Source organism: Nerophis ophidion, linkage group LG28, assembly GCF_033978795.1.
Source record: "Nerophis ophidion isolate RoL-2023_Sa linkage group LG28, RoL_Noph_v1.0, whole genome shotgun sequence".
Lineage (NCBI taxonomy): Eukaryota > Metazoa > Chordata > Actinopteri > Syngnathiformes > Syngnathidae > Nerophis > Nerophis ophidion.
The window spans coordinates 16,518,934-16,545,668 of NC_084638.1; the positions used below are offsets into that span (position 1 = coordinate 16,518,934).

The 26,735-nt window shown below is 37.0% G+C and overlaps 4 protein-coding genes across 11 annotated transcripts in view; 2 read left to right on the forward strand and 2 right to left on the reverse strand.

Moving 5' to 3' along the window:
• LOC133545353 (oocyte zinc finger protein XlCOF7.1-like) lies at nucleotides 1–7,890 on the reverse strand. 3 transcript variants are annotated; one of them, XM_061890849.1, is made up of 3 exons: nucleotides 7,586–7,878; nucleotides 5,873–5,907; nucleotides 1–4,479 (listed from the first exon to the last, which is right to left on the reverse strand). In XM_061890849.1, exon 3 carries the CDS (start codon nucleotides 4,380–4,382, stop codon nucleotides 3,150–3,152), a length of 1,233 nt encoding a protein of 410 aa, XP_061746833.1. In that variant the 5' UTR covers nucleotides 4,383–4,479; nucleotides 5,873–5,907; nucleotides 7,586–7,878; the 3' UTR covers nucleotides 1–3,149. The 3 variants fall into 3 exon arrangements, with proteins under 3 accessions (XP_061746833.1, XP_061746834.1, XP_061746832.1); XM_061890850.1 differs by lacking the exon at nucleotides 5,873–5,907 and having other exon boundaries at nucleotides 7,785–7,890; XM_061890848.1 differs by lacking the exon at nucleotides 5,873–5,907.
• LOC133545319 (zinc finger protein 664-like) overlaps nucleotides 1–26,735 on the forward strand; it is a 186,825-nt gene that overhangs the window by 129,812 nt on the left and 30,278 nt on the right. The gene's annotated exons all lie outside the window — the stretch shown is intronic.
• LOC133545367 (golgin subfamily A member 6-like protein 6) overlaps nucleotides 1–26,735 on the reverse strand; it is a 224,427-nt gene that overhangs the window by 11,899 nt on the left and 185,793 nt on the right. The gene's annotated exons all lie outside the window — the stretch shown is intronic.
• Nucleotides 7,859–25,876, forward strand: LOC133545308 (gastrula zinc finger protein XlCGF28.1-like). Of its 5 annotated transcripts, none has more exons than XM_061890756.1 (4): nucleotides 7,859–8,026; nucleotides 8,982–9,102; nucleotides 9,444–9,672; nucleotides 23,613–25,876. In XM_061890756.1, exons 1-4 carry the CDS (start codon nucleotides 8,022–8,024, stop codon nucleotides 25,019–25,021), a joined length of 1,764 nt encoding a protein of 587 aa, XP_061746740.1. In that variant the 5' UTR covers nucleotides 7,859–8,021; the 3' UTR covers nucleotides 25,022–25,876. The 5 variants fall into 5 exon arrangements, with proteins under 5 accessions (XP_061746740.1, XP_061746741.1, XP_061746743.1 ...); XM_061890759.1 differs by lacking the exon at nucleotides 23,613–25,876 and adding an exon at nucleotides 13,261–14,989 and having other exon boundaries at nucleotides 7,866–8,026; XM_061890757.1 differs by lacking the exon at nucleotides 8,982–9,102 and having other exon boundaries at nucleotides 7,862–8,026.

Genomic DNA, 26,735 nt, shown 5'->3' on the forward strand with positions numbered 1-26,735 from the left:
ACACACACACACACACACACAGACACACACACTTACACACACACACAAACACAATAACAGAATTTAACAAAAAAATATTTGGTTTACATTTTCCTAGTAGACATTACAGTTTGACAGCATTCTCCAATGGAACATTTTGGAGAAATATCCTGGATGAATTTGGATAGAAGTGAGTTACAAAAATAATCTTTTTAAATGATTTAACTTCAATTGTGATGATTTATCTTATGCTCAGTCCATTTTTTCCCTAATTAATTTGAGGGAAGTTGTCACCGCCTGCTGCCACCTTGTGGTTTGTATTGTCAGTTTTCCTCTTTTGGTGCGGTTGACCTTGTTCTTACATTTCTCCTCCCTCCTGGGGTTCCTGTGTTGTCCTTGTGGGCAGAGTTGTGGGAAGTGCACAGCTGCTTCCAATAGACCCTGGTGCTACTTAAGCAGCACCGTGACAGCTGGATGGCACTCGGTGATTCCACTCTTCCAGTATTTTGCTACCTTGGCCATTCCCAGTGCCATCCATCTTGGTGTTGTTTTGTAGTGTGCACGTCTTGTAACTCCAAACCAAGTTGAGTTTATTTTTGCATGTAAGTAGCTTTTGATTTTGTTTTTTCACAATGCACATTTTTTCTTCTCTTTCGCACCATCGCTTTTTGTTACCTCCAGTTTGGATTGTTTTTGTGAGTAGATTTCCGCAGTAAAAGAAGTGTTTTACTCAACATCCTGCGCATTATTGGGTTCCTCTTTATTGTGTTGAACAGCACTCTGACAGGAGTTTCTCCAAAACGCAACACCCTTTGGCGGACAAGTTTGTGATTAAAGGCTTTACATATAAAATGAGAGGGAAAAGTGGTATAAAAAATGGATGGATGTACATTATTGACTTTTCCCTAACATTCAAAACGTTTCCATGTTCTCTGAAATTGATAACGTTTGAGGGATTCTAAAAGAGGGAATAAATCATGAACAACTTTAAAAAAACAATTGTCGTGTAGTGTTTTGAATAAAAATGTGGATTATTAAAAACAAAATTATCCTTCATAACCTTCCACATATGTTGCCATTTTCTCTAATCTACATATTGCATAAAGGGCACATACATACAAAACAACATTCACCTTACAAAAGAGAGTAATAATGGTAATTAAAGGAACAGATTATTGAGACCTAAAAAATGATTCACAAAGTCACACATTTTCAAAGTAAATGATCTTGTATAAAACACAACTTCTCAAATGATGTACAAAGTATATAATTTGCATCCAGAAGTGGTCCAGAAGATGTTTCAGATGTGAACTAGTAAATATGAACTAATAGGGATTTATGTGTACTCAAAAGGAAAGGTATGAACACGTAAAACAAATATGTACATCATATAAAGTTCATTTATAACATCATTAATAATCAAAAATGATTACTGAATATCTCTACACTCATAAAAAGTATTTGTAACATATTTTGTCCTGTTTATTCTCATTTTTACAGTCAATTAGTTGTGTTCATTTTTAAATAAAAGTAGACAATGTCGTATATTAAAACATGTACTTGACTGAAAAAAAAGCAATAATCTAAAATATCTAATCTATAAATGTTAGAATCTATGTGCTGATGTTGTTAGAAGGTCAAAGTTAAAGTTTTAAGAGTTTATTTCAAATCCTGCAGTTTCATTTGCTGCTGCTGTTCTCACCAGCACACTTGTGTTTCTTACACTGGTACTTAGAAGAGAATCTTTCACCACACACACTGCAACTCAACACTTTCTCTCCTGTGTGTCTTCTCATGTCTTTTCAAAATACAGCCTTTGTATAAAACTTTTACAACATACTGAACTTGTTTAAAGGGGAACATCATCACCAGACCTATGTAAGCGTCAATATATATCTTGATGATGCAGAAAAAAGACCATATATTTTTTCAACCGATTTGCGAACTCTAAATGGGTGAATTTTGGCGAATAAAAAGCCTTTCTATTATTCGCTCTCGGAGCGATGACGTCACATAGGTAATCAATCCGCCATTTTCTCAAACACATTACATACACAGAGTGAAATCAGCTGTTATTTTCCATTTTTTCGACTGTTATCCGTACCTTGGAGAAATCGTGCCTCGTCGGTGTGTTGTCGGAGGGTGTAACAACACGATCAGGGACGGATTCAAGTTGTGTTATGTGGAATGTGCATCGATTAGCACGGCAGGCTAATCGATGCTAACATGCTATTTAGGCTATCTGTATGTACTGTATGTACCGCGATGCTACGACAGACATGGCACAGAGAAACGTGTGGATATCCTGCAACACTCAAAGCAGATGCATTTCCAACGATAAAGTCAACGAAATCACAAAGGTGAGTTTTGTTGATGTTATTGACTTATGTGCTAATCAGACATATTTGGTCGCGGCATGACTGCCAGCTAATCGATGCTAACATGCTATTTAGGCTAGCTGTATTTAGTGTATGTACCGCGATGCTACGACAGACATGGCACAGAGAAACGTGTGGATATCCTGCGACACTCAAAGCAGATGCATTTCCAACGATAAAGTCAACGAAATCACAAAGGTGAGTTTTGTTGATGTTATTGACTTATGTGCTAATCAGACATATTTGGTCACGGCATGACTGCCAGCTAATCGATGCTAACATGCTATTTAGGCTAGCTGTATGTACATTTGTAGCTATATTTGCATCCAGCCTTTCCCTCCACCCACATTTAATTCCAAACAAACACTTGCCAATCGATGGATTTAAATTGCTCCAGTGGTCAAAAGATGCAATCGTTGGTTAGAAGGTGATCGCCGAATAGCTTCAATAGCTATTCGCTCAATAGCTTCAGTTTCTTCTTCAATTTCGTTTTCACTATCTGCCTCCATACTCCAACGATCCGTTTCAATACATGCATAATCTGTTGAATCGCTTAAACCGCTGAAATCTGAGTCTGATTTAGAGCTAATGTCGCTATATCTTGCTGTGCTATCCGCCATGTTGTTTGTATTGGCACCGCTAGATGACGTCACAGGAAAATGGACAGTGGATTTACAGATATCAATTCCATGATGGGTAAAATTTTGAAAAAAAAATTGAAAAATAAAATAAGCCACTGGGAACTAATTTTTATTGGTTTTAATCCTTCTGAACTTGTGATAATGTTCCCCTTTAAGGTTTTTCTCCAGTGTGTGTTCTAATGTGTACTTTCAAAGTGCTTCTTCGTACAAAAGCTTTACCACATTCTGAGCAAGAAAACATTTTTACTTCAGTGTGTGTTCTCACGTGTACTTTTAAACACTGACTTCTTACAAAATCTTTACCGCAGATTGAACAAGAAAAATATTTTTCTCCAGTGTGTGTTCTCATGTGCACTTTCAAAGTGCTTCTTCGTACAAAAGCTTTACCACATTCTGAGCAGGAGAAAGGTTTTTCTCCAGTGTGTATTCTCATGTGTATTTTCAAATTGTGCCTATGAGTAAAATCTTTGCCACAGATTGAACATGAAAAAGGTTTTTCTCCAGTGTGTATTCTCATGTGTATTTTCAAATCGTGCCTATGAGTAAAATCGTTACCGCAGATTGAACATGAAAAAGGTTTTTCTCCAGTGTGAGTTCTCATGTGTCTTTTCAATTTACTAGGATATTTAAAAGTTTTGTCACAGTGAGAACATGTGAAGTGAGTGTTGTCAGTGTGACATGTCTTATCATCTTTAGAGTCTTCATCATCAGTGTCAGGAGAGTGTGACGTCGTGTCCTCACTATCTGATAGTGGAGCTAAGAGCTTGTCTGCTTGTGATCCTCCACAGTGGTCTCCATCAGCTTCTGTTGTCATGTGTTGTGTTGAGCTGCTGCTTGGAGGCTCCCCCCCTCCCCTCTCCTCACTTTCACCTTTGACCTCATCATCTTCCCTCTTCACAGGGACACCAGTCACTGGCATCTTGGTGACATCAACCTCCTCCAGTCCTTCTAGATGCTCTCCCTGCTGACTGATGCTGTGTTCTTCCTCTTCCTCTTTAATGTGAGGGGTCAGTGGTTCCACCTCTTCCTCTTTAATGTGAGGGCTCTGTGGATCCAACTCTTTCTCTTTAAAAAGGGGCGTCAGTGGGTCCTCCTCTTCCTCTTTAAAATTGGATATTAGTGGGTCCTCCTCTTCTTCTTTGAAATGGGGTGTATGTGGGTCCTCCTCTTCCTCTTTAAAATGGGGTCTCAGTAGATCCATCTCTTCCTCCTTAATGTGAGGGTTCAGTGGATCCACCACTTCCTCTTTAAAATGGGAAGTCAGTGGGTCCTCCTCTTCCTCTTTAAAATTGTGTGTTAGTGGTTCCTCCTCTTCCTCTTTAAAATGGGGTGTCAGTGGGTCCTTCTCTTCCTTTTTAAAAAAAAATGGGGAATCAGTGAGCATTCCTCTTTCTTCTTAATATGGGAGGGCAGTGGCTCCTCCTTCCATATCCTCAAGCTCCATTTCTGTTGCTCAGGGTGAAGATGTTTTTCACGGACGTCTGCAAAACAAACACACAATCTCTGCTCAGTCACACAATGCATTCAGTACTTTTACATGCACTTGGGAAAAACAAGTTAGTCTTTAAATCTCAGTGACCCACAAACAAGCTGCTCTTTACAACATTGTTCACAGGAAAAGAAAAACAAACAAGGACGACAGGACTTTTTACTATGGATAGACAATATGGTTTAAAATGGATTTTGCGATATATTATTTCATATAGAATTACTAATAGCATCATTTTAAAACAGGCTACACAGACTCCTAATTTAGTTGCTGTAATATGCAGTAAAATATTACACCATTTCCAGTATTATTTTCTCAAATAATGTAACTAGATATTAACAGTAAATAAACAAGAACATCAATAATAATTGTTTCGACAAAATATTAGAATTAGAAAAGACACAATATGTTACTGCTTATGTCAGCTGCCAAATTAGGAGCTTTTGTAACCCACTTTGAAATTCTTCTATTATCATTCATATACCAAATGATACATCGTGACTTATATTGTTATTAGGATATAGATTTTAGGTCATATTGCCCATACCAAACATTGGTTTGCCGAGTCATTTGGTTTGGCCCACCATATATATTTATTTTTTTATATTCTTCAGATGTGTGTGTATGTTTAAAATGTGGTACTACTCTTCTATATCACGTGGAAGTGTCATGTCATGGAATTGGTATGCTTTCAACTAAGGGTGTGACGATGCGGTCAGCTCACCAAAGGATACTGGATATTGGCTTGAGGAGAACAAGACAATATTTTGGTGGTTAACATGATTCTTACACATATGTGTAATTCATGTGTATATGAATGTACTTTCTCTTGTGTGCTTTGTTTTACTGTAACTTCATTGTGGATAATATTTATAAACAACCTTAATTGTTATTCATCTTTTATTTAAGAAACTGTTTACTTATCTGACAAATTCAAAGGAAACAGCACTTTTTTCAAAAATGTCGCCTATCATACACATTCCTTTGTGTAAGACATATGTTTTAAATTTTTATGAATTCTAATTAGTAAATAAACGTGAGCAAAAATCAGCTAATATTAGAGTCAATGGGAGCTCCTCTATTACACCCACAAAGTCCTCCAAATAACCATCCAAAAACTGCCATTTACATTTTGTGACCTGAATATCAACCAAGTAGTGGCAATATTGTTATTTTAAGCGCTAATGTTAAGGACCTACTTTTAGCGGTGCATTGATCACAGAAGTAACTAGCGTATGCTGTTATATTAACATACTGATCTGCTTTCCCGCCTCTAAGATGGTGAAAGCTAATTCTCGATTATAAATCATGCTTCTCAACTTTGACATCCAACTTAGACCTGGAGATGGCAAGAAAAACACAAAAATACGCTCTTTTGCACAAACCTTTTTTTTCTCCTTTTGGAGGATTAATTCTTCATCTAAACGGGAAGATATGACAATCCAATCAGTCGGCATCCCAGTGAGAGCAAACATTGAATCAATCAATCAATCAATCAATCAATCAATCAATCGATTCCTTTATTGTCATTGTCATAAATAACACTTAAGTCATACATGTCAACAAGATTTCGTTTGAGCTTTGTCCAGCGGCATAGAAACTGCATTGATGTGCAGGTTGACCATAGTTTACAGTTTAGCATTTGTCTATGAGAACGCGTATAGAGGGACAGGAGGGGCGGGAACAGTGAGATGTCTGATGGGTGTTGCATTGATGCTGCAGCAATGTAATGTCCAGAGCGCAATTATTGAGGTGGTGAAGAGTGAGGTAATAAGATGGTCGGGGGCAGTAAAGGGTCATGCTGTTCATTTAGCAGTCTCACATACAGACTCTGAGACATTCTGATGGTCCTAGCGCGAATCGATCTATATCTCCTTCCAGAGGGTAGCAGGTTGAAGAGGCCATGTGCTGAATGGTTTCTGTCCTTTAGGATGTTGCGTACTTGCTTTAAAGGGGAACATTATCACCAGACCTATGTAAGCGTCAATATATACCTTGATGTTGCAGAAAAAAGACCATATATTTTTTTAACCGATTTCCGAACTCTAAATGGGTGAATTTTGGCGAATTAAACGGCTTTCTATTATTTGCTCTCGGAGCGATGACGTCACAACGTGACGTTGCCTCCGTAGTCAACCGTCATTTTCTCACACACATTATAAACATCGAGTCAAGTCAGCTCTGTTATTTTACGTTTTTTTCACTATTTTCCGTACCTTGGAGACATCACGCCTCGTCGGTGTGTTGTCGGAGGGTGTAACAACACGATCAGGGACGGATTCAAGTTTATTTACGTAGAATGTGCATCGATTAGCATGCCATGCTAATCGATGCTAACATGCTATTTAGGCTAGTTGTATGTACATTTATAGCTATATTTGCATCCAGCCTTTCCCTCCACCCACATTTAATGCCAAACAAACACTTACCAATCGACCGATTTAAGTTGCTCCAGTGCCACAAGATGCGAAAGTCCCTATCGTTTGGTCTAAACATTTTACCGGCGATGCTAAGGCAGACATGGCACAGAGATGTATGGATATCCTGCAGATGCATTTCCAACGATAAAGTCAACAAAATCACAAAGGTGAGTTTTGTTGATGTTATTGACTTATGTGCTAATCAGATATATTTGGTCGCGGCATGACTGCCAGCTAATCGATGCTAACATGCTATTTAGGCTAGCTGTATGTACATTTGTAGCTATATTTGCATCCAGCGTTTCCATCCACCCACATTTAAGGCCAAACAAACACTTACCAATTGATGGATTTAAGTTGCTTGTTTATTCAACCCATAGTTTAAACAATCAAGCCACAGTTTAAACAATCCTGGAGCTGATGGATGATGTTGGGTGTGTAGCGAGGGTGCAACAGAAGAGAAAGGTGGTCTGACACGTCTAGATGAGGATATGCATGAGGTCTGTATGCATTTGCGATGTTTGTATATACTTGATCCAGCGTTTTTTCTCCCCTGGTTGCACATATAACATATTATAATATATTGTATGCTTGAAATGAGCAAGATATGAAAATATGACATGTTATTAATAATGTTACTACATAACATATGTATAAATGTGTATTTAAAACACTTACATTGGGATCTCTGCTTTGATGTGTCGATCACTTCCGCCTCTGTTTGTTAGCAGCTAACAAGCTAAGCTAACCAGCAGGCTCGGCTCGCACGTCAAAGTGCACTCAAAGTGCATACAAACAATAATAACGACGTTTACTCTATTAAACGACACACATGTGCACATGTACGTTGTAATTAGGACCAAGAAACCATATTAACCAAAACAACGTATTCTCCGTCAGACGCCATCTTGTTTTGTTCTTCCTCCTGTGTGACGTCTTCGAGGTGTTCTCAATCGCGGAAAAAATGTTGGCCTAACACGTGTTTCTCTGGGACAATAGTGTGTGGTGCACACTTCCTTCGCCCAGCCGCAGACCAACAAAAAAGTCCCATTTAAGAGTTGCTGGTGTAACAATAGGAAGAATATATTCCACTCCTCTCTTCTACACGCAGCTTATGAGGTAATATAAATTATATATGTTTATATTATTCATCTTATTTACCTGATATGTTGTACGAAGCTAGCGTGCTAGGGTTAGCAGGCCTTTGTAGCAAATGCGAGCGTTTTTTTTTAGGAGTGTCTTTTATATGTTCTCTATGAGAATTATAATGACTTATTTAATATTTTTACATTTTTTGTATATTACAGTCACGTTCAACATCATTAAATATTTGTTACTAGAAAGGGACGAACGTCTCGTAATTTAAGTCTGGAATAAGTCACATGGTACAATAATAATAATAATAATACATTTTATTTGGTATAGAGCTTTTCAGTGCACTCAAAGACGCTTTGCAGGATAAAAAATAAAATGTAACTTTTTATGACAGTGTAATATAATGTATTACACATACATTGCAGTAGTCTACTTTGTGTTTGTGCTAACTTTATTAGCAATAAATACAAATTATGTTGTTTGCACGCACTTCTATTACCTTGATAACATCCATCCATTTTTTACCGCTTGTCCCTATTTGGGGTTGCGAGGGGGGTGCTGGAGCCTATCTCAACTGCATTCGGGCGGACATATCATGTAAATTAAATCAACTGATGTTTGTTATTACGAATACACTATTTGCACAATTGTTAGCGATTGATGCTTATTCAGTCAGACTAGAATAAATATGTAATTAAATATTGTTAAATGTTAAAAATAGCTTTAACATACTGCACACAAAATGCATTTGTATCAATATTGTATTTATAGTCGCATCATGAGGTACCCAAATATTCAAAAAATATGTATATATTTATATATTTGTATATATAGATATTCTCACACCAGGACATTTCTTATGGTGTGAGTGAGGTTCAACCAACATACTATCGCACGGCCACACTCGCTGGCACTTGTTACACGTGCTTCGCTGCACTTCTGTTTGTTTTCTGTTGGGTTAAAAATGTTGCTTTCGCAGAAGGAAGAACAAGGAGAGGATATTGCGCGTAAAAGTAAAGCCAACTAATCACAGCTCTGCAGTCCTGGTCACCATTGACGTGAGGTGGGACTATTTTGGAGGTGCACGTCAAGGTTGGCTGGTAGGTTGGTAGTGGGAGGAGCGAGTTGGCGTCACTTGATGCTGCAGCACAATGAAACTTTTATACGTGCAGACTGACTTAATGCAGTCATGACTGTATTAAAATCCCAGCAGGAGGTTTCTATAAGTTGTTACTTTTTATCAATAATTAATGTAAATGCAGAAAACAAGATCAATTACACAATTCATAATAATCAATAACTGATGATTATTCCATGTGTAGAAGAACATCACACCAAAGTGGTGTCAGTCCACTTGGAAAATGTTATATTTGATAGACTAAAAAATATTAGACACATCGGAGGTGAAGTTTGTTTGTGTTGTCTTGCGGACGTCCAACAGATGAACGCTCGTCAAGAAGAACGTCCCCTTCAGCAGCAGGAAGATCCACAGCCCCCTCCCCACCACATTAAAGAGGAAGAGGAGGATCTCTGGGTTACTCAGGAGGAAGAGTTTCTTCCAGGGCAGGAGGAGGCTGATCCCAACAAGTTTCCACTGACTGTTGTCTCTGTGAAGACTGAAGAGCATGAAGACAAACCACCTGAGTCCTCACAGCTTCATCACAGTCCAAGTAAGCACAACATCCACATATCATCTAATACAATGTTTGTGACACATGTTCATCCGCGGGCCACATTTATGACTAAAGATGGAGATATACTTGCTGTTTAACACGTCCATTTAAAAATAAATGCTCAACAATCGTGTGAATTAGGGAAGTTAATTATATTTATATAGCGCTTTTCTCTAGTGACTCAAAGCACTTTTACATAGTGAAAACCAATATCTAAGTTACATTTAAACCAGTATGGGTGGCACTGGGAGCAGGTGGGTAAAGTGTCTTGCCCAAGGACACAACGGCAGTGGCTAGGATGGAGGAAGCGGGGATCGAACCTGGAACTCTCAAGTCGCTGGCACGGCCACTCTACCAACCGACTGCGCGCGTGCTCCCGCTGACGTGCCGGTCCTCAAGTGACGGCGTGATAAGAGCGCACCGTCATGATAAACAAAACAAAACACCTGCGAAAAGCAATAATCGATTGAAAAAACAAGCAAACTGGAGTTTTGACCCAGAGAAGGCAGGTCGGTTAAAAAAAACAAAAACTCTGCATCCCTGGGACGCACAGACTTACAGAAATGCACGTCCTTTTTGATTTCAATGCGTACAAAGACATAACAAGTGTGTTAACGCCAACACTGGTTATTAATGTGATTATCAGACAGCAGTCATTTCCATTAGACAATATTCAAGTATAGGTGGTAGTGTTATAACCATACCAATATTTATGTACCGGTACTAAAATTATTTTGGTACTTTTCTAATAAAGGGGACCACATAAATGACATTATTGGCTTTATTTTAATACAAAAAAAACTAAGGGTACATTAAACATATGTTTCTTTTTGCAGTTAAGTCCGTAAATGAAATAATGAACATACTAGACAACTTGTCTTTTATTAGTAAGTAAACAAACAAAGACTCCTAATTAGTCTGCTGACATATGCAGTAACATATTGTCTCATTTATCCACCTATTATTTTGTCAACTTTATTAAGGACAAACCGTAAAAATTGATTATTAATCTACTTGTTCATTTACTGTTAATATCTGCTTATTTTCTCTTTTAACATGTTCTGTCTACACTTCTGTTAAAATGTATTAATCACTTTTTCTTCTGTTGTTTGATATTTTACATTAGTTTTGGATGATACCACAAATGTGGGTATCAATCCGATACCAAGTAGTCACAGGATCATACGTTAGTCATCTTCAAAGTCCTCATTTGTCCAGGGACATATTTCCTGAGTTTATAAACATAATATACATTTTATTAAAAAGAAAGAAGATTTTGTGATGCCAAAAAATATCGACGTAATCATAGTAGTATCAACTAGGTATGTGGCGTTTGTTTACATTTGGATGCCGGTGAGCTACGGTGTATAGTGAAGCATGTTTAGCTGTTCCTCGTCCTCCAGTGATAACGTACCTGTAAGAAACGTACTTTATTTGTCGGCGTGGAGGCGAGGATTAGTGATTTAGAAGTCGCTAAAACACTGCCGACGGCGGATGGACGTTAGTCGCTAGATAGCTAGCCATGTCTTAAAGCACCTCTTCCTGAGGGTGTTTTAGTCTTATAACTTCACCTTTATTGTTAGTTTTCTAGCCAAAAGGCATCCATTCTCCCTTTCCTGTCTACACACTGTGTCTGCTTGTAAGTAGTCCGTGATTTGTGCCGCCGAACATGCTCGTCTGCTCGTAAACCAGCAATGTCACGACGTGACTTCAACGCGGGAGAGGGGCGGTGCGGGATCGGTACGTTTCAGAGACGGTATAGTCCCGAAAATGATTCATTAGTATCGCGGTACAATACTAATACCGGTATACCGTACAACCCTAATAGGTGGTATGGCCCACTTATGAATAAAATAACAAAATAATGTTGGTTTTCATCAGATATGTTCTAGTATTGTATATGTGGATGGGGGCCCTGCTTTGGAAATAATGTGTACCCCTTTCAGAGATCACGTTTAGTTCCACTTCAAACATTCACATGTTCCACAATGAGATGAGTGCTGTAGCACATGCGTGGGGTAATGTGAAAAGTTGTGGAACTTTCTAACAAACACAGTATTGTGGCCAAATAGCTCAATTTTTGTTTCATTTGACATCACATGGACAAAGATAAGACCTTCTGGAGGAAAGTTCTGTGGTCAGATGAAAAAAATTTTAGCTCCTTGGCCACAATACAGCGATATGTTTGGAGGAGGGAAGGTGAGGCCTTTAATCCCAGGAACATCATGCCTCCCGTCAAGGATGGTGGTGGTCATATTATGCTCTGGGCCTGTTTTGCAGCCAATATAACTGGCGCTTTAAATGGGACAATGAAAAAGGATGATTACCTCCAAATTCTTCAGGACAAGCTCAAATCATCAGCCCAGAGGTTTGGTCTTCGGCGCATTTGGGTGTCCCAACAGGACAATCACCCCAAACACGTCAAACATGGTTAAGGAATGTCTAAATCAGGCTTGAATTTAGTTTTTAGAATGGCCTTCCCAAAGTTGTGTGGACAATGCTGAAGAAACAAGTCTACGTCAGAAAACCAACAAATTTAGCTGAACTGCACCAATTTTGTCAAGAGGAGGGGTCAAAAATTCAAGCAGAAGCTTGTGGATGGCTACCAAAAGCACCTTATTGCAGTGAAACTGGCCAAGGGACGTGTAAGCAAATATTAACATTGCTGTATTTATTCTTTTGACCCAGCACATTTGCTCACATTTTCAGTAGACCCATAATAAATTCATAAAAGAACCAAACTTTATGAGTGTTTATAGTGACCAACAAGTATGTGCTCCAATCACTCGATCACAAAAAAAATAAGAGTTGTAGAAATGATTGGAAACTCAACACAGCAATGACATTATGTTCTTTACAAGTGTATGTAAACTTTTGATCGCAACTGTATATATGTTTATATATCCATCCATCCATCCATTTTGTACCGCTTATCTCTTTTTGGAGTCACGGGGGGTATACATTATATATATATATATATATATATATATATATATATATATATATATATATATATATATATATATATATATATATATATATATATATATATATATTATATGTATATATTATATATATATATATATATATTATATATATATATATATATATATATATATATATATATATATATATATATATATATATATATATATATATATATATATATATTCCGTTTAACAGTCCAGTTGTGATTGATTGAATGCCCTGAGATTTATACTGGACATTCTTTTGTAATTGCCACAAAATAACGTGTAGTATTTTGTTACTTTCTTGCCAAATATATTTTTATTTTATAGATATTTTCAAAGCACAACAATATTGACCTTAGGGCCCTCTGACACCTCATGGAGGACCCTTAAAATCTGTGCCTCTTAAGACCTCACTGTTTGCTTTGAACGCTCAAGTTACTTCTCAACTCGTCAAAGTTAATGCCAATCAACCTGTTTCTTCTCATTTTTACTGAATGTGAAAGCAAAAGTGAATCTACAAATAACCGAATCGTAAAGCACAATCGAAAATGAAATCTGAATTGGTCAAATCTTAATCTATTTCGATCCATGCATGTCTTCTCGTGTCCTGCAGACGTCTGTGAAAAATATCATCCACCTGAGCAGCAGGAGGGGTCTTCCAGTGTGGAGCAGAAGAGGTCACAGCACCTCCAAGTAAAAGAAGAGGAGCCACAGACCCATCACTTTAAAGATGAAGAAAAACAGCGGCTGTTCCCCCACTTTATAGAGGATGACAAGAGACACCCCATCAGTGTGAAGAGTGAAGATGAGGTCAACGGTGAAAGTGAGGAGAAGAGAGCGGCGGAGCTTCCAGGCATCAGCTCAACACAACACATGAAAACAGAAGCTGATGGAGATCCACTGTGGAGGATCACAAGCAGACAAGCTCTTAGCTCCACTATCAGATAGTGAGGACACAACGTCACACTCTCCTGACACTGATGATGAAGACTCTAAAGATGATAAGACATGTCACATTGACAACACTCACTTCACATGTTCTCTCTGTGACAAAACCTTTAAAAACCATTGGCATCTAAAAAGACAGATGAGAACACACACTGGAGAAAAACCTTTTTCATGTTCAATCCGCGGTAAAGATTTTACTCAAAGGCAATATTTCAATAGACACATGAGAATACACACTGGAGAAAAAACTTGTTCCTGCTCAGAATGTGGTAAAAGTTATGTAATAGAACAAAGTTTAAAAGAACACATGAGAATACACGCTGGACAAAAACCCTTTACCTGCTCAGAATGTGGTAAAAGTTTTGCAATAAATCAAAGTTTAAAAGTACACATGAGAACACACACTGGTGAAAAACCTTTTTCATGTTCAATCTGCGGTAGAGATTTTACCCAAAGGCCCCATTTCAAATCACACATGATAACGCACTCTAGTGAAAAACCATACTCCTGTTCAAGCTGCCACAAAAGCTTTCGTCACCCAAAATCTGTTACAGTACACATGAGAACACACACAGGGGAGAAAGTGTTAAGTTGCAGTGTGTGTGGTAAAAGATTCTCTTATAAGTACCAGTGTAAGAAACACAAGTGTGCTGGTGAGAACAGCAGCAGCACATAAAGATGCAGGATTTGAAATAAACGGTCAAAACTTGACTTTCTACCAACATCAGCACATATAACATGTGTGACCTCACTGTTGTGTGTGCGTGTGTAGCACAATCTTGTTATTATGATTCTAACATTTATAGATTAGACACTTCAGATTAGTGCTATTATTTCAGTCAAATACATGAGTTAATATACACATTTGCGTAATTTAAAATGAACACAACAATTTGACTGAAAAGGTGAGAATAAACGGTACATAAAGTATGTTACATACAATAAACATGTTATGTGTAGATATTCATAATTCACTTTTATACTTATTCATAATAGTGTTTTATATATGGTTTTTGAATGATTAAGTGTTACATATTTTATTTTGTAATTGTAGATGATTCCATTGAACTCCTTCATATGATGTACATATTTATTTTACATGTGTTCATACCTTTGCTTTTGAGTACACATGAGTCCCTCTTAATTCATATTTACTGGTTCACATCTGAAACATTTTCTGGACCACTTTTGGAAGCATATTATTATTTACTTTATACATCATATGAACAGTTGTGTTTTATACAATTTTAAAATGTGTGACTATGAATAATTTGTTGGATCTCTAAAATCCATTCTATTAACTGTATTTATTACTTTCTTGTGTTATATGAATATTGTTGTGTGATGTATGTCCCCAGACCTTTATGCAATAAACAATGTATGCTTCAACTAAAGTTGGGTACAATAAATGTTGTTAATATTTGTGGGAATGTATTTTATTCTATTTATTATCACAGTCAATTTTTCAAATATTTTCTTTACATGACTTTCAAGTATTTTACAGCTTCATTCTAGACTATCTCAGCCTGGAGGATGTGTGTAATGTTGAGATGTATTGGAGATGCCTTGGTTTGTTTGGATATTGTCAACCTGTCAATTGTTCTATTTAAAAATGTCAGATCTCACGAGAGAAACAAGCAACCAGTTCCATTACTTCTTCTTCTTACTGGCAGTTTGCAGCCATGACTTAAAAGGTTCATACTGCCACCTACCGGACTGTAGAATGTAGTGTGGGCCGTAGGTGTTAGAATAATTATGTATAATTTGTCACACAACTCTTTTGCTTATAGTTATTATCAATTATACTTAAGTTGTGTTTTTGTCTTTGTGCAAAAGCACTACTTGTAATCTAATCCATTGCTAGCCGTCTCGTATCAGCGTTTGTGTCCAGGAACAGCCTGCTGACAAGCCAAGGCCAAACACCACGTGCCATGATGCAGACAAAGCAGAGACAGGGCGATATCACGAGTGTCAGCATATTTGCATTTTTGTATAATCATATATTGTGTCTGGAGCTGCTGATTATCCCCATTCCTCTAGCAGCAACTTTGGTGATGTATTCAGGGACCCCCCTGAATAAATATTGGAGCAAGTCAGACTGTTACTTTAGAGCCTAAGTTGTTTCTGTAAAGTACAGTCAAATAAATCTTTCATCATTGAACCAAATGTAACTGTCTCTGCCTGAGTCCTTGTTTCTTGTCTGTTTAATAGATGTCATTATGTGTTTGCACCTGACAATAGGACAGAAGGGGGAAATCGAGGGCAGAAATACACCTAAGATGTTCTACTAGACTGCTGGAAATAGAAAAAAGAAGAAGAACAAAGGGAAAGCAAGATGGCGTTTGATGGAGAAAGTCTAATGGGCATTATAGTTCTGTATTTTCAATCAGAACTATATTTGTTTCCCGAGTTTCCTGGTTCCTTGATTTTTGTAAGTAAAAATAATCTTCAATCACGCTGCTGGATCAGTTTGAATTCCTGGATGGATAGCGGGAAAAGGAACAATATGTGACAAGGAAGGCTGTGCATGGTGTGAGTCAGACAAGATGCCCGCGCCCCAAGTGGAACAAACATTTGAACAAAGGGGTTATAGGAACAATGGTAAATGGGTTTTACTTGTATAGCGCTTTTCTACCTTCAAGGTAACTCAAAGGGCTTTGACTGTGCCGCCCTCGATATGTAGAAATATCTTGGCTTTACTCTAACACCTTTTCTTGATCAAACACTCTGAAAAACGTCTTCGAGTCCACAGGTTTATTGACCGTAAAAAGGGTAAAACTGAAAGCATACAAGCAGAAAGGATGCTTACATTACAGACATGCACACACAGCCACTTACACACACAAGCATGCTACAATAAAACATGAATTATGCTGTGTATTGAACTTAAATAGATAAATAAATGCCACAAAAGATGTAATCTAAGTGCTCGAGAGTAAACTAGCTTACTATGCTAACATTCACTTCACTGTGTAAATTGTGAAAATTAGCATGACTGACTTGTGGCCATAAAACGTCCCAAATTACATCACATCCAACAAATAATGCAACTCAATCAAATACTAAAGTACTACTCAATGATACATACCGGTGATACTTTGTTTGGCATGAGATTCGAGCAGATGAACACGTTTGCAATCGTCACCGAACTAGCTTAAAGTAGACTTGAAAGGAACTCCTTGTTGTCTCCTGTTAACTTGGACATTACTGTAAACTAGGCAATGCTGCCTCCTGCTGTCTAAAAGAGGAAGTGCACCTCACTAATGAATTCCCAAGTGAACTTAAACACTGGTTTTACATATACCATAAATAAATTCAACAAACAAGACAGAACTATATATATATATATATATATATATATATATATATATATATATATATATATATATATATATATATATATATATATATATATATATATATGTATATATATATATATATATATATATATATATATATATAATATATATATATATATATATATATATTAACAGTAACATAGGAAAGCAAAAAAAAAAAAAAATATTAATTCATTCCGTTTTTATAATGTATTTTAGTATGTGGAAGGTTTTCATGTTCTTTTTAAATTTCCTTTGCCATTATATATACTATATCTATTAATCCATGCATATATATATATATATATATATATATATATATATATATATATATATATATATATATATATATATATATATATATATATTATATTATATATTATATATATATATATAGTATATAATATATATATGTATATTATATATTATATAGTATATATATATATATATATATTAATATATATATATATTATATATTATATATATATACATATATATATATATATATAATATATAATATATATATATATATATATATATTATATATTATATATTATATATATATATATATATATATATATATATATATATATATATAAATATGTTTATATATATATATATATATATATATATATATGTATATATATATATATATATATATATATATATATATATATATATATATATATATAATATATATGCATGGATTAATAGATATAGTATATATAATGGCAAAGGAAATTTAAAAAGAACATGAAAACCTTCCACATACTAAAATACATTATAAAAACGGAATGAATTAATCTAATTTTTTTTTTTTTGCTTTCCTATGTTACTGTCGTTTCAAAACATTGAGAAATATTTGAATATTTCAACGTCCCATGGGCCTACCGAGGATGTCGTAGTGGTTTGTGCAGCCCTTTGAGACACTAGTGATTTAGGGCTATATAAGTAAACATTGATTGATTGATTGATTGAATATTTTTACGAAAAAAAGCTGTATGTCTTTCTTTTGAAAATTTGAAATGGACAAGAGTACTTTTATTTTCAAAGTAAGTAAATAGTATACAACAAAATAGTTTTACCGTCTGGTTGTAGTTATTTCTCTCGCGAGATCTGGAAAAGAGCTGGTTACTTGTTTCTCTCGCGAGATCTGACAACACTGCGCGCGAACCAAACACGGCGAGGATAAAGCAAGATGGCGTGTGACGGTGAAGACGTTATTGCAGTCGTCACAGTTCAGTGTTCTTAATCTGTGCCTCCATGTACACATATATGTCATTTATTAGACTCTAGTAAATAGAGTAAACATCGTTGATAATTGTTTGTATCCGGTTATATTAGTCTGAGCGCACTTTGATGTTTCTCGAGCTATCTTAGCTTGTTAGTTTAGCTTTTTAGCTGCTAACAAAGAGAGGCGGAAGTGATCAAAACACATCGCTAAGCAGAGATCAAGTGTGAGTGTAAAGTGTTGTGATTGTGTGAAAATGTGCGAAAGAACGATAGCAGAGTACGAGGAGGAACTTTGTCCAACAAAAGAGGAGAAGGAGCGACAACATTCAAAACATCAAGTTGTGTTACACAGAACAGGTTTGTTTACTTCTTACTCACATCTTTACTAACTTTATATTTCATTCGTAACACTATTCTTTAATAGATTGTTTATAGGCAGATGAATTGTCATGTGAGGATGATTGTTTTACATTGTTCATAAAAACGAGACAGTTTCAGACACACAATATTTATGAGAGGTTGATGTTCCTCTCAGTTTGTAACAATGTGTATCAACATGTTTACACAAAACTCACACAGTCACTGGGGGAATATTCCAGAGAGCAGGTTAAGTGCAAAGTCCTGAGTATGTAAAGCTTGAGAGTTTTACCTCCAAAAATAAGAAAGGTAAGACAAAGTCAGAGTCAGTTACCATGGTAACTGACGCTGTAAACCTAGCCTGCTAGCTGGCAGGTTAGATAAGTTATATATGTGTGTCAAAGCTATACTGACCTGTTATTTCCTTCATATTGGTGCAGCCATTACCCTACTACAACACCTACTACATCCGCCTACTCAGTGGCCTAGTGGTTAGAGTGTCCGCCCTGAGATCGGTAGGTTGTCAGTTCAAACCCCGATCCAGTCATACCAAAAACTATAAAAATGGGACCCGTTACCTCACTGCTTGGCACTCGGCATCAAGGGTTGGATTTGGGGGTTAAATCACCATTAAAATTATTCCCTGACGTGGCCACCACTGCTGCTCACTGCTCCCCTCACCTCCCAGGGGGTGATCAAGGGTGATGGGTCAAATGTAGAGAATAATCTCGCCACACCTAGTGTGTGTGTGACAATCATTGGTACTTTAACCTTTTAACGTGGCAGTGATTGTCAAAAAAACAAAGCCTGATCTAAAGATGACGTCTTGATCTCATACCATCTCAAACCAATTGGCCGTTCATTATTAAGTGAAATGTCTTAAAGTCGCTTAAATTTCTCTTCAACCAAGGAACATTATGCACTATCCAGTTACTCGATTAATCGAAAACATTTCCAGTAGAACACTTAATTAATAACATTTTCAATAGCCACAGCTCTATATTTCATGTACAATTTAATATTTAGCATGTAGGAGTTAAAATGTGTTTTGTTTGTGTCCTGTAGACATCCATCAGCTGATTGAACACCAAAAAGAATGTCTCCCTCATCTGCAGGGGGACAGTTTCAATCTAGAGGATACACAGCCCTCACACTTTAAGGTGGACGAGGTGGATCCACGGCCCCCTTGTTTTAAAGAGGAAGAGGAGGGAGAGTGTCCTGTAGGGCAGGAGGAGGCTGATTTCAGCAAGTTTCCACTGACTGTTGTCTCTGTGAAGACTGAAGAGCATGAAGACAAACCACCTGAGCCCTCACAGCTTCATCACAGTCCAAGTAAGCACAACATCCACATATCGTCTAATACAATGTTTGTGACACATGTTCACCCAGGGGCCACATTTATGACTAAAGATGGAGATATATTTGCTTTTTAAAACCACCATTTAAAAATCAATCATCAACAGTGTAATTGCTGGGGTGTAACCATGTGACCTGGAGGCTGTCCTTCTTACTCACGTGGTCAAATGAAGGCAAACATTCAATATGGCTACTGTTTATTTATCTTTAGCAGCACATATGTCAGCATATTTCAAAGGTTTAGTGGTGAAGATAAGAGATGTACAGCAAGTATAATTTTTTTTAGTACTGGGTCTTAATTATGTTGTCCATGAGGACCGTGAAGATTCTGGACTAACGACACAACTATTTGTATGTTTAATTCCAGCTGACTGACGTAACTTTGACATGTTGTCACATTGAGTTTAGCTGCCGCTGCTACACATTACAATCAGCTTTGAATAATGACAAATAAGGAAGCAACAAAAGATTGATGTGTGTGTTATTAACAAGAAGTTGACATAACTACATTTCACCTTGCACTGCACACATAGTTGACTTTTTTAAGACTACAAATAAACAGCTGCTGATAAAAGACCTTCCTGCTCTGAGATGTTACAGAACATCATGTTGGAGGTGTTCCACCTCTTGTGCTAATAGGAATGCTATTTAAAATGCCTTTTTTCCCTTTTTTATTTCCACAAATTACATGTAGTATAGATAAATACTGGTATTGATAAGGAATATTGATTAGGGTATCATATCGATAAATTATTAACGATTTATATCCCTACTGAAGATACAAACCAGATATCTTAAAAGCGTTATCCATCCATCCATTTTCTACCGCTTATTCCCTTTTGGGGTCGCGGGGGGCACTGGCGCCTATCTCAGCTACAATCGGGCGGAAGGCGGGGTGCACCCTGGACAAGTCTCTACCTCATCGCAGGGCCAACACAGATAGACAGACAACATTCACACTCACATTCACACACCAGGGCCAATTTAGTGTTGCCAATCAACCTATCCCCAGGTGCATGTCTTTGGAAGTGGGAGGAAGCCGGAGTACCCGGAGGGAACCCACGCATTCACGGGGAGGACATGCAAACTCCACACAGAAAGATCCCGAGCCTGGATTTGAACCCAGGACTGCAGGACCTTCGTATTGTGAGGCAGACGCACTAACCCCTCTGCCACCGTGAAGCCCTCTTAAAAGCGCATATAAATATAATTCACTTCACTTCTCATGTTATGTTGTTGTTCTATTTTCTAATTTCAAGGATAACTGCACTTTTTGAAATCATTCACAGTCCCTTTGTAAGTTAAAGTTAAGGTCCCAACGGTAGTCACACACTAGGGGTGGTGAAATTATTCTCTGCATTTGACCCATCCCCAAGTTCACCCCCTGGGAGGTGAGGGCAGCGGAAGCTGCGCTCCGGAATCATTTGGTGATTCAACCCCCAACCCTTGATGCTGAGTGCCAAGCAAGGAGGCAATGGGTCCAGTATTTATAGTCTTTGGTATGACTCAGCCAGGGTTTAGAACTCACAACTTTCCAGTCTCAGGGCAGACACTCTAACCACAAGGCCACTGCGCAGACGAATGGTTAATGCATCCTCAATAGAAAATGAACCTTAGCAAAAGTTAACTCACAATTGAGTCATTGGTAGCCGCTCTATTCTGCCTATAAAGTGCTCTAAAAACATCCTAAAACCCCCTTCAACATTTTAAATACACACTGTAAGTATATATGTAATGTAGTAACATTCTTAATAACATGTCATATTTACATATCTTGCTCATTTTAAGCATACAATGTCTGCTCTCACTGGAATGCCGACTGATGGGATGTTCATATCTTCCCGTTTAGATGAATAGAATAGAATAGAGAATAGAATAGAGTTTTATTGTCATTATTGCAATGAACAGGTTCAAAGAACAACGAAATTGGAGCAGCTCCTCCTAAGGTGCATATACAATATGGTAGTATAAATTAAAAAAAATAAATAAATAAATAAAAAATAAATTAAAAAAAAAAAGATAGAGATGACAGATGTATCTATGTATACATACATAAAACATTATTTCACATTGTAGTCCAAAAAAATAGAAAAACAGAAGAATTCATCCTCGCAAATGCTTAAAAAGGGTGGGTGCAAAAGAGCATATTATCGTGTCTTTCTTGCCATCACCAGGTCTAAGTTGGATGTCAAAGTTGACCAAGTTCTCCGGTTTATGTGGGCATTACACTACAGGCACTTCTCGCTCTTTCCTGTGTCTCCTTCTCACAGACATGCGCACCTTCTTACATACGTCACATACTGTCACGTCATACGTCACATAAGTATACGCCCTCGCGGTGCAGAGAGGTAGCAGCATGGGTAACGTTAGCTGTGATGCTAGCAGAGCCGTGCAAGTGGTGATAGGAGAGAAATAAGTTAGAATTAATTCCCAAGAAAAACAGCAGGGGGTCCATCGTCTGACGGTGGTTTGGCTTCAAGTGGGAATATGTCGAACAGATAACCGTAATTTGTCAAGTGTTGGCCAAAAGCGTTGCTACAAAAATGGCATTACTGCTTATATGTAGCATCATTTGAAAAGTCACCTGCTACAGAATGAAGAGCACTTACTCCGCATGTCAACATCTCCATTCGGTGCCACACGCCCACACCATCAAAATGCCGAGGTAAGCATTTCCAGATCAACACCGTATGAACAAAACAGTCAACAACAGAATCGAATAACGTCCATAGTAACTTACCACATAGCGAAGGACAAACACTATTTGATTTCCTATTATGCAGCTCATTTTTAATCGACACTCAAAATGTTTCTTACAATCTTGGACTTCCTGTTTTGGAATCGACATGAACGTTTGTGCCATTGTTTAATAACTGTAAATACAGTTTTGGTCAATTGACTTAGTTGTGATTTCCTTCTCTGCATTAAAGTTTAAAAGTAGCATATATTAATGCAGTATGAACAAGAATTATTTAATGTAGACACATAAAATCATCTTACTGCTGTGATTATATGCATCAAGTGTTCATTCAAGGCTAAGACAAAATATCGAGATATATATCGTGTATCGCGATATGGCCTAGTAATATTGAGATATTTAAAAAAGGCCACATCGCCCAGCCCTACTGGAAAATATGTAATACTTTACTGCATATTTTAGCAACTAAACTAGGAGCATGTGTATCCTTTTTTAAAATAGTTCTATTAATAATTCAATATGAAATAATATATGGCAAAATAAATTTTAAAGTTAAAAGTTAAAGTACCAATGATTGTCACACACACACTAGGTGTGGTGAAATTGGTCCTCTGCATTTGACCCCATCCCTTTGATCACCCCCTGGGAAGTGAGAGGAGCAGTGGGCAGCAGCGGTGCCGCGCCCAGGAGTCATTTATGTTGATTTAACCCCCAATTCCGACCCTTGATGCCAAGCAGGGAGGTAACGGGTCCTATTTTTATAGTCTTTGGTATGACTCGCCCGGGGTTTGAACTTACAACCTACCGATCTCAGGGCGGACACTCTAACCACTAGGCATATCGTCTATCCATAATAAAAAGTCCTGTTGTCCTGGTTTGTGTTTATTTACCTGTAAATAATGTTGTAAAGAGTAGCGTGTTTGTGCATCACTGAGATTTCAAGACAGTTCATACGATAACTTGTTTTTCCCAAGTGCATGTAATAGTAGTGAACGGATTGTGTGACTGACCAGAGATGCTGTGTTTGTCTTGCAGACGTATGTGAAGAAAATCTTCACCCTGAGGAACAGAAGTGGAGCTTCAGGATGCGAACGGAGGAGCCACAGCCTTCCCTCATTAAGAAGGAAGAAGAATACCACCTGATCCCCCATTTTAAAAAGGAAGAGGAGGACCCACTGACACCCCATTTTAAAGAGGAAGAGGAAGACCCTCTGACACCCCATTTTAAAGAGGAAGTGGTGGATCCACTGACCCCTCACATTAAGGAGGAAGAGGAGGAACACCGCATCAGTCGGCAGGGAGAGCATCTAGAAGGACTGGAGGAAGTTGATGTCATCAAGATGCCAGTGACTGGTGTCCCTGTGAAGAGTGAAGATGATGAGGTAAAAGGTGAAAGTGAGGAGAAGAGAGAGGCAGAGCCTCCAATCAGCAGCTCAACACAACACATGACAACAGAAGCTGATGGAGACCACTGTGGAGGATCACAAGCAGACAAGCTCTTAGCTCCACTATCAGATAGTGAGGACACAACGTCACACTCTCCTGACACTGATGATGAAGACTCTAAAGATGATAAGACATGTCACACTGACAACACTCACTTCACATGTTCTCTCTGTGACAAAACTTTTAAATCTCCTAGTAAATTGAAAAGACACATGAGAACACACACTGGAGAAAAACCTTTTTTATGTTCAATCTGCGGTAAAGGTTTTACTCATAGGCACGACTTGAAAATACATATGAGAATACACACTGGAGAAAAACCATTTTCCTGCTCAGAATGCGGTAAAAGTTTTGTAAGAAATCAAAGTTTAAAAGCACACATGAGAACGCACACTGGAGAAAAACCTTTTTCATGTTCAATCTGTGGTAAAGATTTTATCCATAGGCAACATTTCAAAACACACATGAGAACACACACTGGAGAAAAACCTTTTTCTTGCTCGGAATGTGGTAAAAGTTTTGTAAGAAATCAACGTTTAAATGTACACATGCGAACACACACTGGAGAAAAACCTTTTTCATGTTCAATCTGCGGTAAAGATTTTACTCAGATGCACCATTTGAAAGTACACATGAGAACGCACATTGGAGAAAAACCTATTTCAGGTTCAATCCGCGGTAAAGATTTGACTCATCGGCCACATTTGAAAGTACAGACAAGAACACACACTGGAGAACAACCTTTTTCATGTTCAATCTGCGGTAAATATTTTGCTCGAAGGCACTATTTGAAAAAACATATGAGCACACACACTGGTGAAAAACCTTATACATGTTCAGTATGTTGTAAAAGTTTTATACAAAGTATCCATTTGAAAAGACACTTGAGAATACACACTGGAGAAAAACCTTTTTCATGTTCAATCTGCAGTAAGGATTTTACTCAAAAGCACCATTTGAAAGTACACATGAGAACACACACTGGAGAAAAACCTTAAACTTATTCAGTATGTTTGTAAAAGTGTTATACAATGTCCACATTTGAAAATACACATGAGAACACACACAGGAGAGAAAGTGTTGAGTTGCAGTGTGTGTGGTGAAAGATTCTCTTCTAAGTACCAGTGTAAGAAACACAAGTGTGCTGGTGAGAACAGCAGCAGCAAATGAAACTGCAGGATTTGAAATAAACTTTCAAGACTTTAACCTTGACATTCTAACATCAGCACATATAACATGTGTGACATCATTATTGTGTGTGTATGATTCTAAAATGTATAGATTAGACACTTCAGATTAGTGCTTTTATTTCAGTCAAGTACATGAGTTAATATACACATTTGTGTACTTTAAAATGAACGGAACAATTTGACTGAAAGGGTGAGAATAAACTGTACATCAAATATGTTACATTCAATAAACAATGTGTATATATTCATATTTCACTTTTATACTTACTCATAATAGTGTTTTAAATATGTTTTTGAAATAATTACGTGTTACATATTTTATTTTCTAATAGTAGATGATTCCATAGATTAACTCCTTTATATGATGTACATATTTGTTTTACATGAGTTCATGCATTTGCTTTTGAGTACACATAAATCCCTCTTGGTTCATATTTAATGGTTCACATTTGAAACATCTTCTGGACCACTTCTGGAAGCTTATTATTATTTACTTTATACATCATTTGAGCAGGTGTCTTTTATACAAGATGATTTACTTTTAAAACATGTGACTATGAATAATTTGTTGGTTGTCGATAATCATTTCTATTAATAATCTTTCCTACTTTCTTGTGTAATATGAATATTGTGTGAATATTTAAATTTTTGTCCCCAGACCTTTATGCAATAAATAATGTATACTTCAACTAAAGTTGGGTACAATAATTGTAGTTGATATTTGTAAGTATGTATTTTATTCTAGTTATTATTCCACTCCCTTTTTTAATGTTTTCTTTATATTTCTTACATGTAGTGTCCAGCTTACTTCATCATCTATAATGACTCCTAAACATGTGATTACACTTACTCCTTTCATTTCAATATTATCCATCATAATTTGTGTTTTACATTTTTACAATCTCAAAAATTGACACAGGTGCTTGTCATATTATTAGAAAATCATGAAAAAGTTGATTTATTTCATTAATTCCATTTAGAAAGTCAAACTTGTAGAATGTATACATTCATTCCAAACAGACTGATACATTTCAAGTGTTTTTTTGCCAAAAAGGAGATGATTATAGCTGACAACCAATGAAAACCCTAAATTCAACATCTCAGAAAATTAGAATATGGTGAAAAGGTCAGATATTGAAGACACCTGGGGCCACACTCTAATTAGCTAACGAACTCAAAACACCTGGAAAAGCCTTTAAATGGTCTCTCGTTTTGATTCTGTGTGACACACAATCATGGGGAAGACTGCTGACTTGACACCTGTCCAAAAGATGACCATTGATACTTTAAAGAAGGAGGGCAAGACACAAAAGGTCATTGCCAAAGAGGTTGGATGTTCCCAGAGCTCTGTGTCCAAGCACATTAATAGAGAGGTGAAGGGAAGACAAAGATGTGGTAGAAAAAAGTGTACAAGCAAGAGGGATAACCGCGCCCTGGAGAGGATTGTCAAACAAAACCGATTAAAAAATGTGGGGGAGATCCACAAAGAGTGGACTGCAGCTGGAGTCAGTGCTTCAAGAAC